General features: G+C 55.1%; 1 protein-coding gene across 1 annotated transcript; it reads right to left on the bottom strand.

The window, feature by feature from the left end:
* Positions 1-102: 102 nt before the first annotated feature.
* Positions 103-8,715, bottom strand: VRK3 (VRK serine/threonine kinase 3). Its single transcript, XM_037382456.1, has 12 exons — positions 8,630-8,715; positions 8,221-8,540; positions 7,139-7,191; positions 5,182-5,248; positions 4,324-4,408; positions 3,745-3,847; positions 3,295-3,387; positions 2,946-3,078; positions 2,107-2,227; positions 1,756-1,814; positions 1,134-1,282; positions 103-446 (listed from the first exon to the last, which is right to left on the bottom strand). The coding sequence occupies exons 1-11, from the start codon at positions 8,713-8,715 to the stop codon at positions 1,134-1,136; spliced, it is 1,269 nt and encodes a 422-aa protein (XP_037238353.1). The 3' UTR covers positions 103-446.
* Positions 8,716-15,079: the final 6,364 nt, after the last annotated feature.

Raw genomic sequence — 15,079 nt, forward strand, 5'->3', positions numbered from 1 at the left:
AGTAGCACAGGGCTCAAATCACCATCACAACTCTACAGCCATCCCAGAAAAAAAGCCTCCAGAAGGGCCTTGAGCGTGCCAAATAACCAACAGAGCCTTGGGTGCTTGTCCACAAAGTTTATTACAAAACTATGTACTACCACTATAGTAAAAAAAAAAATAATCAATCCCTGATTTAGTTATTCTGTGCCAGGCTTCACCCTTCTCCCAGTAAGCAGTTCTCCAGCTACTGCTTACAATGACCTGCCATGCAGGGGTGTCTTCACATTAACTTGTTATAGCAGCAGCTCAAAATTCAGCGTGTGGGTCACATTAAAATCGGAAGAAAACACTTTTATAAAAAACATCTCTAAGTTCTAAAACAGGTAGAAAAAGTTAAATAACTGCGGGAAAGGCCTTGCACTGCAGAAAGCTTTGAACCCTTTTCCTGTACATGTTTTCTTGATCTGAAAGAAAAGGCAACAAAATGAGACTATTAAATCAGTTCAATCCCTTCCCAGGAAGGGTAAATTATGTGATGAGGAGCTAGCTCTGCCCTCCTGGATCTTGCTGCTTAATCCAAGCACCACGGCTGATGCAGCCCTGGACTAAAAGCCAGATCTGTCTGTATCAAGCCTCAATCTTGGAGGTGCCTCATGGATAGAACAGAGCACCTGGGGCTAGAAAGCCACCACTTACTGCCCCAGGCCCAAGGCAACAAAACCAGAACTACAAGAAAACCCAAAAGCAACAGCCTAGAGCCTCAGTTCTTTTATAAAAGGACTAGATTGCATCAGTGTGCATTTTGTTAACACCTCCATACCCCTGCAGACCATTCAGCCTTTGCTTTATTAAGCCTTGCTGTACTCCTCCAAGGGCAAGTATTTCCAGAGAAAATTGAGAAAACACATGCTGTAACACAGGCTAAGCCTAGCTTTGTGTAGCACTGGACTGGTCTCTTAATAGGGAATGCTGAAGGGCCAGTGGTCCTTCCCCACATCAGGAGGGGCACCGAGGTCTCACCTGGAGCGATGTCACAGACCAGCTGGCCCTGTCCCCATCTCCTAACTGCTGCCCACAGCAGCCCGGGGCAGGTCAGCAGCACAGGGGGACCAGTGCTTTGGCCTGCTGCAATCCAAACTACTGGCACTTACTTAGGGCACCATTTTGATATCCACAGAGTCATAAGCTGAAGCTTTCATCTTTTCCAGTGGCTTCTTGAAGAGCTGCCGTAGCGCCTCATAGTCAGGCTTCTCCTCGTACCCTAGTGCCATCACTTGCTGCAGGTAGCTCTGTAGGGCATCTGCAAAGCAAGGAACATCACTGCATGGAGCAGCACATCAACGCCAGTTGTCTTTACAAAGCTGCTAAATGGCCACCTCAGACTGCTGGGCCTGCAGATGGGTCACCCACCCACCCACCTCAGCCAGCTACAGAGAAAGGAAAGCAAAACCGAAGACTAATATGGAGCTCAGAGACAGGATGGGGAAATGACCTCTAGCCCCAAATACTGAATTTTTAAAATCACCAGAACGCTTGCCCCTTCAGCAAGGCTCATCAATACAGATACTGGGTAGCAGCCCCCCTTATTTTGCTGTGAAGAAAACAAGGGATTTGCTCACAGGAAGAGCCTGTCAACCAGTCCATGCAATGCTTGGTCACCATTGCCAGTGGAAGCCATGCTGGACTAGCACCTCAGCACAGAAAAGGTTCTCATTTCAGGTACAGTCAATCCTCCCTCCTCAAGTCCAACCATCGCAGAGAGCAAGTCCATACCTGGAATGGATCTCTGCCTGAAGCATAGTTGAAGAAGGCATTTCACATCTGCTCTGTACCTGGAATAATTAGTGGAGAGTGCTGTCAGATGAGAAGCAATGGAGCGGGCACATGAACAGCCTGTCTTTGGCAATAAGGACAAAAAAATAAAAACAGGCTGAATTCAGATGGCTACGTTCTGAACAGAGCAGGAATCGGGGTTCATCAAACACCCTTTGGCCAGGTTCAACCTTTACAGTGGGATTTACCCACATCCCAACAGCGTACTGTGACTGAGTGATTTCAGTCACAAAACCTCCCTCGCTGCTTCCTGTTCAGCATTTCCCAAAAAAAGCAGATGATTTCTCCTACTTTTCTTTCTTCTCCACCACAGTTTCTACTTTGTCCAGCTCATCAGACCAAGGCAAGAAGCCACAGAGCCATTTCAGCAGACAGTAGCCCAGAGATTCCAAGTCACTCCGGCGAGATGGTCCTGATAGGAAGGAAGAGATATTCACATGTGAAAAAAGTTTGGCAGCCACCCAGAAGAGGCCCAGGCTAGCATCCCTTCCAAAAGCAAGTAAGGACTCCAGCGCTCACTGCACAACCTTACAAGTCTCTATTTCAGGTGCCTCTTCTGTAAAACAGGCAACCTAATGAAGGGGTACAAGTCTAAAGAGCATAAGAAATGCAAGAGCTTTGTTAAAATGTGCTCTAGGATATTGATACTTCTGGGAGCCTGCAAACTCACACAGTTGAGGAATTGCCTCCCAGCCTCTGGAGGAAGACTTGCCCAGTCTGAACACTGGGAGAGAACAGTCACATCCCAGCCAGGAGAGGAATTGGCTAATTTAAAAGCCTTTCCAGGTCTCATTGCTTCAAGGTCAGAGCAGAGCTTGCTGCAAATCTGTTTCAGGAAGGGATCCAGCCTGGCTTTAAACAGATCCATGCTAAGCCAGCATGAAGCAGCCCTGTCTTCTATTCCTCACATGCTTGCAGTAGCCAAGGCTCCAGATGGAGCAGGAACATCCCTGCACCTCTTGCCACAGTGGCCGAGCGACCTGGCAAGCCTGAACACAGCAGCCCAGAGAGAGGCAAGACTAAGCAGCAATAACAGAAACACCAGCAGGGAGCCCTAGCTCCAGCAAACACTGCCACAGTTAACAGCTCCAGCTGAGGTTTGCTGGCTTGTGTCAGAAACCAGGACTCACCTGCTCCCTTGTGGCTGTCCAGACTGATAAACTCCATCGTGCCTTCATGAGGGGTCCTGCTGCCTTCACGGTGAGCCACGTGCTTCCCTCCTGGGCAGTAACGAAACGCAAAGCAATAGCCTGCTAGGGTCACCTGGAAGACATCAGGAAGTACATGTCTGCGTGTGCGTGGTGTGAATTCTGCTTACAGCGCAGCCCACAATCCCACACTACAGCACCTGCCTGAGCACCATGGTCTGCCCTGCTCCCCTGCCCAGCAGCAGGAACCTGGGTGTTGCTCTGTCCCATTTCCCGTTTCACAAGCCCACTTCCACTGCCATTTCCCCACAGCACGGCTCCTGCTCCCTACCTGTGTGAGGTCAGCTGGGTTCAAATAGATGTTCTCAGCTGTGACGTCCCCATGCACATACTCATTTTCATGAATGTACTCCAGGCAGTCTAGCTAGGAGTAAACAGAAGAGGCGACCATATCAGAACCACACAGACTCCCTCAGCACCCTGGCTATCACTGAGCTGGACCCTCCCCAGTTCCCCGCAGCTGTGTGGAAGAGCACAATGAGCACATCTCCGACCCTCTACTGTTCAAGTGTCAGGTGTCTCTCATTCTCCTCACCCCACAATCCTTCAAGGTGACCTATTGCTCAAAAGATGTTACTCAAGTTTACAACAGGCTCAAGAGATGCTACATGAGGACCCCAGCCAAGCCCCTGGCTCCACTTATAAAACACCTTTGAAAGAGCCACAGGAAAAGTTATAGGTCTTTTCTGTAAAAGTCTCTTAGCATTGGTTCTCTACATACCAGCCGGACTACGATCTGAAAAGCTGCCTTCTCCTTCAGCACGTGTAAGCCATCATTCAGGACGGACTGAAGAGTTCGCCCTAAGTCAGAGAACACCAAAAACCTACAAGAGACAAGGGTTTAGCATGCAGCAGCACCAACCCGACTTGAAAACCCTGGAACAGACACTCGTCAAGTGATCCACCTGGATTAGACCCCCCCTTCGACTCCCAAGTTGACCTAGGCAAGTATTTCCTCAACTTTGGTCACAGAAAACTTCTTGAAAAGGAGACATGCTGATCATGTTGCACATATACAGCTGAAACCCTTCATGCTAAGCTTAAAAGGTGGCAGTAAGGCATGCCCTGGCCTGAGGGGCAGAAGCAGCAAAAGCAATGACTTCACCAGAACCACAAGGACTGAAGGAACCAGAGTAGTAAGAGAGGCAACCCATTTGTTAATGAGATGGGAGCAGTGCATAAGGTTAAGAGCCCAGAAACAATGAGAAAAAAATAGCAGACAGCTAGGAGAGAAATGGGAAAGTCCAGGAAGATGGCAGTTGACAAAAGAGCTCAGCTGTGCCCCTCGCAGTCAGCTCACCTGTAGCTATCTGCATGCAGTCCAAAGCCAACGCAACTGGGGATTCCCAGCAATGGCACAGAGTGCCACTTCTTCCACTTCTCCACTAGAAGGGGAGAGAAGAGGACAGAGTGTAGCAGATGCTGCAAAGGAGCTCCACAACGAAGGAGCTAAGTCCAGGGTGCCCTTTTCTTGGAGGCCTGCTCTGCCCTGAGCAGCTCACAGCTGGAAGCCTCTCTCCTACTGACTGTCCCACAACCACTGGCCTAACTTGCTGGGGAATTGGCAGGTCAGTGTGCGCAGCATGGCAGAGCAACAATAAGATGGAAAATAAGATGCTGGGAATACCAGAGCAGGCTAAGGATGTGGTTGCTATAGGGCTAGGCAGAACAAGAAGTGGGGGGAGAGAGGGGGATGGAGAAGCAGATTTTTAGAGTCCTCTCAGAAGCGCAGGTTTGACACAAATTCCTCCGTCACCCCTGCCCATGTTCTCTGGTCACCTTTGCTCTTGCTCAGGTTTTTGGGTCAGTGGAGTAAATACCAGACAGCAGCTGATGGAAAAATCCATGGAAGGGGCACAGAAAAGAGAGGGAGCCAAGGCCAGTCAGGCTGCAGGGCTGAACAGCTACCAGTGAGATCAAGGCAAGGCGTGGGTAGAGCAGGAAAGCTTCAAAATGCCAATATTGCAGTGTCCTAAGGTACACAGAGACTCCTGGGAGAGCTGGCTCTCAACCAAATTTCTCAGCGGTCTGGCACTAACCAAGCAGGGAATTGGTTTATTCTAGCCTGGCCTTCCAAGAGACTCACATAACTGATAAAAGAGGGATGCCAGTATTCCTAACAAGCAGCCTAGTCCTTGCCCTTCCAAGAAGCACCAACCTGTGCCTGCCTTTGCAGCTCGCTGGAAGAAATTCTGTTCATTGTAGATCTTGCCATCTTTGACATCCTAAAGGGAACAGGAAGGAGAGGTGTCACTTCAGCCACACACACTCTGCTAAAATAGGAAACTTGGGCAAGATTGCTACAAGACCTTCACTAGTCATTGTAAAGAAAGCAACACACACACCACCCCACAAAAAAAAAAAAAAAAGTATCAAATACCAGGTCAGCAACAGAGCTGAGAACAGAGCTCAGGTCTTTGGTTCACTATTTAATGCTGCGCCTAACAACCACATTAACTACGAGCACCAGCACAGAACCAGGGAACGGCCCTCTCAAGTCAGACATTTAAAGCACAACCATTTACTGTGGGTTAAAAAAAGGTAGACAATGCAGGCTATCTGGAAATCTAGAGCAAGCTCTCGCCCCAAAGCTCTTACGTTAAAAGGAGCCAGAGGTGACCTTACCCACAGCACAGCCGAGCTTATTTCTGCAAACAGGCAAGACTCAACAAAGACCTGTAACATTTTATTCTAGCTGCCAGAAAGTGAGACAAGGTAGTCTGTATTTGTGACATTTAAGTGTCTGCATAATGTGCTGACATCTTATAATCCACCTTTTTAGGTCAGCAAGCATTACTGCACTTTTACTACTGCTGTGATTGAGTGACCTGAAATGCATACAGTTTACAGTCAACATGCGTGCATCTGCCCACAGCACACATATATTCAGCACACCGCAGGCTAATTTAGGACAGATGCTATTACACACGGGAGGAAGCAGCAGCTTTGTATTCTAGCTGGTTGGATACCAGAGGCCCTACTCACAACTGGCCATGGTAGCTGGAGGATCAGCAGGCTCCAGACAACACAAACCACCATGTTCCAGAGGATATTTTAGTCTGCACCTTGCCTGGCAAGCTGATCTGAGCCATCAACCCAGGAGCCAAAATGCTCTCTCTCGTGTGCCATATCATACCCTGCAGTCCTCTGCAGCCATGAGGGCTGGGCTGCAGCCTCAGTAGACTCCCAAGCAAAATGCCAGAAGATACCAAAGGTGCTAAACAGAAGAGCTGGGAGTGTTGTGTACAGAAGTGATTACAGTTCCCCACCTACTGGTTCTAGTTTTGTGGCGCTCGGCTGTCTTCTCTCACTAACACTGTATTTTTTTCTCCATCATTTTCAATGTCTCCTCTGACAAAAAGGGAGAGTGATTCTTCAAGTGGCCGCAAGAGTGGGCACCAGCAGGTCCCTCGCAGAGCCATTAGACAGCATTGGTCTTCCCACAGACAAGTGACCCCCAAGAGCCACGGCACACAAGAAAGAGAGTCTGCTCTGGTTTGCGAGTTACCAAACTGAACCAACCAAACTTCCATTGTAGAACAGCTATTACTAGAAACAGCACGTTCCTGGAGAACCCAAGTTATTGGCAAGGGCCTGGAAAGTGGGCTCGAACTCAGCTATAATTGCTGTTTGATTTAAAAATGTTCTCTTGCCTTGCAGAGTCTCTCACTACTAGTTCATCACGCTACCTCAGCACAGCCACCAAACTCTAATCTCTCCAGTTTCCACAGACTTCAGCAGGGTACCTGCACATTTCCCATCCAGGGAAGAAGTAGGTCTGACATTAACGAATCAAGATCTTCACCTTACACCACCAGATTCAATTTTGGAGATTACTGAGCCTGGTAGATCAAAGAGGCAACCTTTGGTGACAAAGGCTTTTCAGTTTTTTAATCCTCCTATTTTCTTCACACCTTTAACAGAAGAGCCAACTGCTACTAAAATCCAGGCATGATACCCTCAGGAAGTTATATCTATTCCCTAAGCTAAAAGGGCCTGCTGTGACCTCTTCCTCTGCATTCCTCGGACATGTTCAGCCATATGGACCAAATGGGTTGGGCCCTGGACACAGTACACTATGCACTAATTCCTTACCCAAACAGATCAAAACTCACAAGTTTGAGGGAGTATCTTTGCTTTTGAGGACAGGCTCCAGATGCTGACTGCGCTGTGGAAGGATGGAACAGATGTGGTTACAGGAGCACGGAAAAGAGGCACTTGCAGTGTCACCTGCATCACTGCACACAGCCTGTGCAGCTGGCTTTTACTTATCCTCTGCTTCTTTCACCTGGTCTTTGCAAAAGCATCCTCTGTGACAGCGTCCTCCCAGATTACGACAAAATAATTCTTACCTTGCTCCAGAAGCACAGCACCCCTGACATGCTTCAAGTGCAGTTCTGCTTAAGTCACAGAAGCATCTAGGCATGGCTACCGTAGCGGGGTGCTTTGAAGGTGGTACGTAAAGAACAAATCATTAGCAGAACCTCCAAGGCACCCCCAAATCCATTTGCTGAGCATTTGCTCCAGCTCACTTCGTAGCCTCTCAGGTCTGTAAGAGACACCAAGCCCCTTGTGCTCTGCATGGATGTTGGTTACACGTGTCCTTCTCCGGAAGGGTTTGCGTCCATTACTTGGCCCTGGGGTAGCTCCTCTTCTCCTGCTCTTAGGCCAAGAGCTACACAGGGGTTATCTGCTGCTCATCACCCAAAAGGCACTTCTATAAAAACGCCCTGCTCTGTAACATTGGTTTTCTCTAGCACTTTGTTAAAGACACAGGTGGATGCCCAGACTTTGTTATACAACGGAGTAATTAAAAGGGAACTAAAGCCAAATATCCGGCAAAACAGCCAAAACTTACTAACGGGGAAATTTCCTCCTGCAGTTTCCAAGTTAACAACACAGAAGATGGGACCTTTCCTGCGGCAGCGCACGGCTGGGGAGGGAGACGGTCACCAAGGAGGCGCCCGGACTCGGGCGCCCGGACGGTGCCGCTGGCCTAGGACAGGCCGGGGACCCGGGGCTGACACTTAACGGCACCGGCATCACCGGCTGCGGCCTGGAAAGCAGGAGGCGGCGGCAGGGCCCCGAGAGCCCCGCGTACCGCCCGGTGACGGCGCGGCTCCGGCCCGGCACGCCCGGCAGGGCCTCCCCGGGGGCACCGGCCCCGGCCCCCACCCGCCCCCCGGCCCCAGCGCACCTTCGTACAGCAGCCCGCAGCCGCCCTTCTCCAGGAGGCGGCCCAGCCGCCACTGCCCGCCGCCCCGGTCCGCCAGCACCGTCCCGGCCGGCAGCGGCACCGCCGGCCCCGGCCGCGCTTTGCGGGGCGAGCGGGAGCTGGGCCGCGCCGCGGGGGAGGCCGCCGGGCTCCGGGGCGGCGGCGGCGGTGAGGGCGGGGGCGGCTGCTCCGCCGGGGCCGGCTCCTCCCGAGGCTCCGCGGGCAGCCTCCCGCCGCAGGCCGGGCAGAAGCGGAAGGTGGGCTCCAGGCCGCGGCCGCACCACGGGCAGCACCGGCTCCGCCTGCGGGCACAGCGGGGACAGGGTCAGCGCCCGCCGGGCCGCCCCGCCCCGCCCCGCTCCCGCCGCCCCCATCCCACTCCCGCCGCCACCTCGGGACGTCGCGGGCCGCGCCCGGGCCCCGCTGCTCCGCGCCCGGGCCCCGCCGCCCTCTGCCCCGCCGCCCGCGGCCCGCCATGGCCCCGCCGCCGCGCACGCATGCGCGCAGCCCCGCCGGGCCGGGCCGGGAGAGGCGGGCGGGCCAGGCGGGGCCGCCCGGGGCAAGGGGCCGGGCAGCGGGCGGGACCCAGCGCGCTCCTCGGGGCTGGGCTTGGCGGGGGGCTGCGCCCGACGGAGCTCCCGCAGCCGGCTGCCAGCCGGGGGCAGCGCCGGGGGTGGCGGGGCCAAGAAGCGGGAGAGTCGCTGCACAGCAGCAGCTGCCGCCGGAGAGGGGAGTGAGAGCAGCCGCCCTGCGGGCAGCGGGGGAGTGGGCGGGGGTTGGGGGGGCTCCGGCAGCCCGTGGGGAAGCCCCCGGCGGGGCCGGCTGTGCCCCAGCCCAGGGTGCCAGGGGGCGCTGACACCACCAACCCCCGCAGCCCGGGCAGGACCCCGCGCCGGGGCAGGGGGTGCCCACGGGGGCGGCTGCTGGCAGGGCCCGTGCGGAGGAACCCGGGCTGGGGCAGGGCTGGGGACCCCCCTGGGGCCGGCTGTGCCTGGGGGGCTGTGCCCGTGGGAGGACCCCCGCGGCAGGGGCAGCGTGTGCGGGGCTGAGCGCAGCCCCAGCCCCGTCCCTGCAGCGCTGGGGGGGGGGAATGGGGAGTGGAGTTGAGCTCGGGAAGAAGGGACAACTAGGGGGAAGGGGGGTTTATGATTTGAATGGTAATAAACTAAGCTTCCCCAAGTGGACTCTGTTTTGCCCGTGACGTAATTGCTGCGTGATCTCCCTGTCCTTATCCTGATCCACCAGCCTTTCATTCCATTTTGCCTCCCCTGTCCTGCCGAGGGGAGCAGTGATGGAGCCGCTTTGGTGGGCACCTGGCATCCAGGCGGGGTCAGCCCATCACACTGGCACCTAAGAAAGAACATCAGCACGCTACTTAAAAACGGCGTTAGGACTGCAGAACAGGTTCTCACAAGTCAATGGGTGCTGATCGGCAGCACAGGGCTGGGAGGAGCAACCCTGTGTGCCCAGTATGGATGTCTCCGTATACTGCACCTTCTGTACGTTGTACACCTGTAATCCCCAAGCAGGCACCTATATGTTGCCATAAAAGAAGCACAGGTGGAATTGGACCTTCCCATCTGGTGGGACAAGACCAAAGTTTGCTTGGGGAAGGAGTCTGGCCCCTGAGACCCCACAGCAAGGGGGTAGAAGGGGGCAGGCGAGGTGTGTGCAGCAGGCACCTGGTGTCTTGTTCCAGAGAACATCTCTACACATACTGACGTTGCTTTTCAAAGCATCCATCCAAACATGAAGAAAGTGAGCCATCCAAACACCACTGGAGCACGAACAGGAGTGATGTGGAACTGAAGGCAACAGCTCATACCATAAAGAGCCAATTAATTTTAATATTAATTTGCATTTTGGCTAGCCTGCTTTGCTATTCAACCATCCTCCTGCAGGTTCACCATGGTATTGCATTAGGATCCCGTGCTACACACCTGCACCCACGCTGGCTGGGCAGTATGACCCTGTTCGCATGTATTTTCCTCTGTGTCTGGCTTTCACTTCCTCCAGCCAGTGTCTTTATCTTATGTAGTTCCTTCTGGCAAGGATAAGTAAGCCCGCAGAGGTTTTCACCCTTGACTACACCAGTTCATGGCTCAGGGGATGCCCCTTCTTGTGTTTCCCTAACTGGGGGCTCCAGGTGCAGTCACTTAGGGTGGCTTTGCTGTGACTCTTGCCGCTTCAGGCCCCCCAGGCAGTGGATCCTTGCTCACAGCCTCATAGCCTCCCTTAGCGTTTGGGGGGGCACTGTCCCCATCCTCTCCAGGTGGTTGATAGCCAAGCCCTAGTGCCCTCCCCTCTGCGTCCTCCGTGTTTTGTGGTCCGTTCCCTGCAGGCTCCCGATGCCCGTAACCCATTTACTCGCTCGAGCCAGTGCCTCCCCTCACTGGCTCACACACCTCCACCAGTGGCTTCTTGGCCCTTGCCCTGGGCTGTGACCATCACTGCACCCTGGCCTTTCCCAGTGCCTCATCCTCACCTAAACCAGGCTGCTCTCCTCTCCCTGCCGCCACCGCAGCCAGCGCACAGCATTTGATCTCGTCCCAGCAGCTTGGTTTTTTAATGTGCCTTTTTTCTGAAATTTTCCATTCCTTTATTGTGGGGACAGAGTTACGCATTTATCTCCCTGCCCCACTGCCCACTCATCTCACCCACTAAGCTCAGTTTAAAACCCCCTCCCATGATGGTTTTCATTTTAAAGGCTAGCACTGTGGCTCTGTTTTCCTTTAGCCAGAGCTCACCTTTCCTGGGGACACTCCCTCTATCCCAAAAGTTTCTCTAGTTTTTTTCTAAGCCAAAACCCAACCCACATGGCCAGCAAACTGCCCACCCTCACTGAGCCAGCAGCACTACCTGCCCCGCATCCAGCTTCCTCCAAAGCAGTGGGTTAGGTGAATTTTGAACTTCACCTTGTTCTTGGAAGAGGAAAACGTCAACACTTTTAGGACAAGACTTGTCTCCCTCTGGCCTTTGCGTGCTGTGGATGGTCCATGCTGCTGTGCCCGCCAGAAGCATGCAGGCAGCTAGGGTGGCAACAGGCAGATCCCCATCTCCTCCCTTCGGGGATTTCCTTGGTGTCAACTCGGTTATGTCTCCTTTATCTCACCTCTGACTTCCCAGCACGGCTGCCAGCAGCCCGAGTGTGTGACTTATCGGATTTGTGTGCTGGCAGAGATCTTTGAGCTTGACAGAGCACCCAAAGCTGCCAGTTCTTCAATTGTTCTTAATGAAATGTGACTATTCCTTTGCATTTACACACCTCTGATCCTGAAGTGAAGAGATGCCGCTTGTGCAGTGGTGCTACAGTCCTGGGAGAGGCCTTGGGAGTCTGTCAGCTCCGCACTGCCAGCTCCAGCCCAGCAGCCATGAGAGGTCCTGGCTGCTGGCGCAGGAGGGCTGCCTGCACATTCCCGGGAAGTGGCCGTGGGGACACTGGCTGCCCATCTGGGGTGAAGGGACAACAGCCTGCCCTCGGGCAGCAGCTGGGTAGCGCAGGCAGAGCCTCCTCGAACACATCCCGGGCTGTGCTGCCTTCCCAGCTCAGTCTGCCGTCTCCCCGGCTGCAGCAGGATGCTCACCCAGGCATGGAGGAGCAGTGGCCAATGTTTCCAGCCACATCTCCTCCATGCTGGTGGTGCACCAGGGGCTGTCGAGGGCACTGAGCTCTCTAACCCCCAATAGGGACATGGGGACAGAGCAGGGACACCCTGGGGAAGCTTTGCAGGAGGCTGGTGCATCTGGATAGTGCACCAGCTCCCTGCAGGGCACTGCTGGGGAAATCACACTTTGAGGGGCGCAGGGATTGGGAAGAGCAGTGGAGGGGTCCTGGAACGCTTCCTCCCGTACCAGCCTTCCCAGCCTATGGCAATCTTCCTGTGTCTGAGCACTGCAAGGGGACTCCACCTCCCCTGCACATCTCCCCAGCGCTTCCAGAGCGGAGTGACGCACTAGGAGACTCCAACCTGGCCACCAGGGTTGGGGGCTGCATGCTGGCATGCCCCTAGGGGCAAGGGAAGAGGTAATCCACCCCAGGGGGAAAGCAGCCAGAGAGATCTGGTCCTCGCCCAGCAAGCACCTGCACCCAGGCAAGGCAGCAAGGTCCTTCATTCCCCCCGGGGCGTGGGGGAACAGCCTCTTCACCCCAGGCCCCCACGGTGGTCTCACGGGCAGGTCAAGACAAACCTCTTCACCACCGCATCAACACTGCAGGAGCCAGAGAGGATGAGCTGCAGCAAGCCACAGCGTCATGCTTGGGAAGCGACAAGGACACACCTTTCCCTGGAGTAAGACCAGATGGGAACTCCCCCATCCTTCTGCTTTTGTGCAGCCGGTGTTCCCAAGAAAAATAGTTGTTCTCAGCCTGCCTGGCTCTGCAGAGCAGATCCCTCTGCCCATGGCTCAGGAGGATTTGAGCATGTGTGTGTGCACACACACATGCTCCCCTTCTACAGCAGCAAACCCTTGATGTGGCATCACTGATGATGCCGGGTGAGCAAGGCAGGAGGGTGTGTGGCCGTGCATGCTACTGGTGCTGGGAGATGGGCAGCAGCAGGGCTCTTCTGACCAGTGTGGGGGAGCTGAAGGGACTGGATCTGCTCCCCACTTTCATGGGAACCATCATCCCGGCGTTTCATGCCTGGGCAGTGGCGCTCAAGGGTAAAAAAATGCCAGTCCCAAGATTGCACCATCCAGCACTGCAGCAAAGTTAAGGAGCAGGGAGAAAGTAAGACAAGATAGGAAATGCTCCTGGCAGAGGCTGGTGTGTTTGTTCCTGGCCTGGCAGCTCACGGGATGTGGTACCCAGGGTAGCCCTCGCTGCACGTCCCCAAGCCACCGGCTGCCCTGGAGGAGGGTGCTGCCAGGCGTTACAGGGTGTCTGCCCTGCTGACACTCCCTCCTGCCCTCGCAGGGAGCAGCAGCAGGGCAGCAGAGGCTGGGCAAGGAGCAACGCAGAGGCGGTGGCACGTAGGCAGAGGTAGTGAACCCCAGCCAAAGTCCTTGCCCACATACTGCCCTGGAGCAGCAGGGCCATGGGGAAAGCAGAGGAACCAAAGCAGAAATCACTTAGCAGTGTTCTTCCCAGCATCCGCATTTTGCTGCTGGCTGCAGGAGGTCAGATGAGGAGCCAATGCACCCTGTGCCGGGTCCAGGCCACGTGTCTGAACTGGCATGGCTGCGCTGGGGACTCACTGGTAAGTCCCCCCAACAACACCTCTGCCAAGCAGCCCCATGTTTTGGATGTTGTTTGGGTGGATAAGGTGGTTTCCTGATGCGAGCCAGCACCTTTAAAACTGGTTTAACCCCGAAACCAGGTATGGGGTGGGCAGGGCTGGGGTCTCTGAACCAGGCAGACAGTCTGAAACAGCGTGACAGGTATCCCCACTGCTGCTGCTAGGGTGGCCCCAGTGGCTGCCCCCTGGCAATAACCCCAAGGGAGCTGGGGGTGATAACAGCCAGCATGGGAAGGTGATGGAGTACAGCTTGAGCCAGTCACCTTGGGGACACACAGGGTGCCAGCAGGTAGCAGGAGTGGGGTTGGCAGGCTTGGCCTGCCAGCACAGCGGCTGATTCTTCCTTTCAGGTGCTGATGAGTGATGGGCGATCTCAGAGAGGGACATCCCCCCAGCAGGCACTTCCTAGCTGCCTGGTACCCCGCTGCCCTTTTCCTGTGGGTTTCTCCTGTGTCCCTGCTCAGTCCTGTCCTGCACACTCCCCATCGTGGGTGCAAGCTGAGTCACTGCGATGCCACTGCACCTCATTGCAACACCTCCCATCTTCTGTTCTAGGAGCCATGAGGAGCCTGTAAATACTTTCTTTGGCAAGACTCTTGTTTTGATCTAATCGCTCAGCTTCCTTCAAAGGCAGGCACAGAGAGCAACTGCATGAGGCAACAGGGAAGGTCATGGGGAGAGCTGCGGCGGCAGTAACTGGGGAGGATCAAACCCGGGCTCAAGCTGGGGTGTGGACGAGTGGCTCAGTCCCAGCTGACATGAAGCTCCTCCTGCATGTCACCACAGGCACTGACTGTCCCAGATCCTCCCCAAGACCATAGGCACTTACGGCTCTGCAGCTGGGACGAGGCCAGGGTCCCCATGCTGCCATCCATGCTGGGGCGCAGACCCAGGGTGAGGCCCTCACCATGCCATTCCCGTTGTGGTTGCAGCAGGACACCGTGCCACATGGTGACAGGCGATGGGGGAAGGCACGGTGGGAAGGTGTGCGCCGCCCCATGCTCAGCCCACCTGCATCATTCATGTCTCAAAGTGCAGGTGTGCCTCTCCTGAGGGATGGCAGCTCGCTGGGCCAGGCTGGCTCCTGCCTGCCCCTGCACCCTGTTCGTGAGCTCTGCTGGACACCGCTGCATAGCTGAGTGCCAGCAGGAAAGCTTTGCTGTGGTCAGGTGGCTGCTCAGTTTGTCCCTGGCAGACGGGCTTCAGCTCATCGGGTGCCTGCTGAATGAGCCAGGTCTGTGCATCTCCCGGTGCAGCCCAGCGAGAGAGGGGACCCAAGCAGCCTGGCCAGTGGGGATGCTCCTGCAGCCACCCCATCCAGCGCAGCAGCAGCAGCCCCCAAGCAGAGCACAGCTGGCAGGGAGAAATCCAGCGGGCGGCTGTTACAGGGCCAGACCCACAATTGTGATTTGCTCTGGGTGCCCTGAGAAGGCAACCTCAGCCAGCAACAGGAGCAAAGCCACCAAGGCGGCAAGTGGGGTGGCAGGAGCAAAGCCACTGAGGTGGCAAGTGGGATGACAGGAGCAAAGCCACCGACGCAGTGAGCGGGATCGCCCCTTCCAGCTTGATGGGTCCTAGCGGTGCAATCATGGGATGTCACTCTC

The sequence above is a fragment of the Falco rusticolus genome, chromosome 4 (assembly GCF_015220075.1).
Source record: "Falco rusticolus isolate bFalRus1 chromosome 4, bFalRus1.pri, whole genome shotgun sequence".
Lineage (NCBI taxonomy): Eukaryota > Metazoa > Chordata > Aves > Falconiformes > Falconidae > Falco > Falco rusticolus.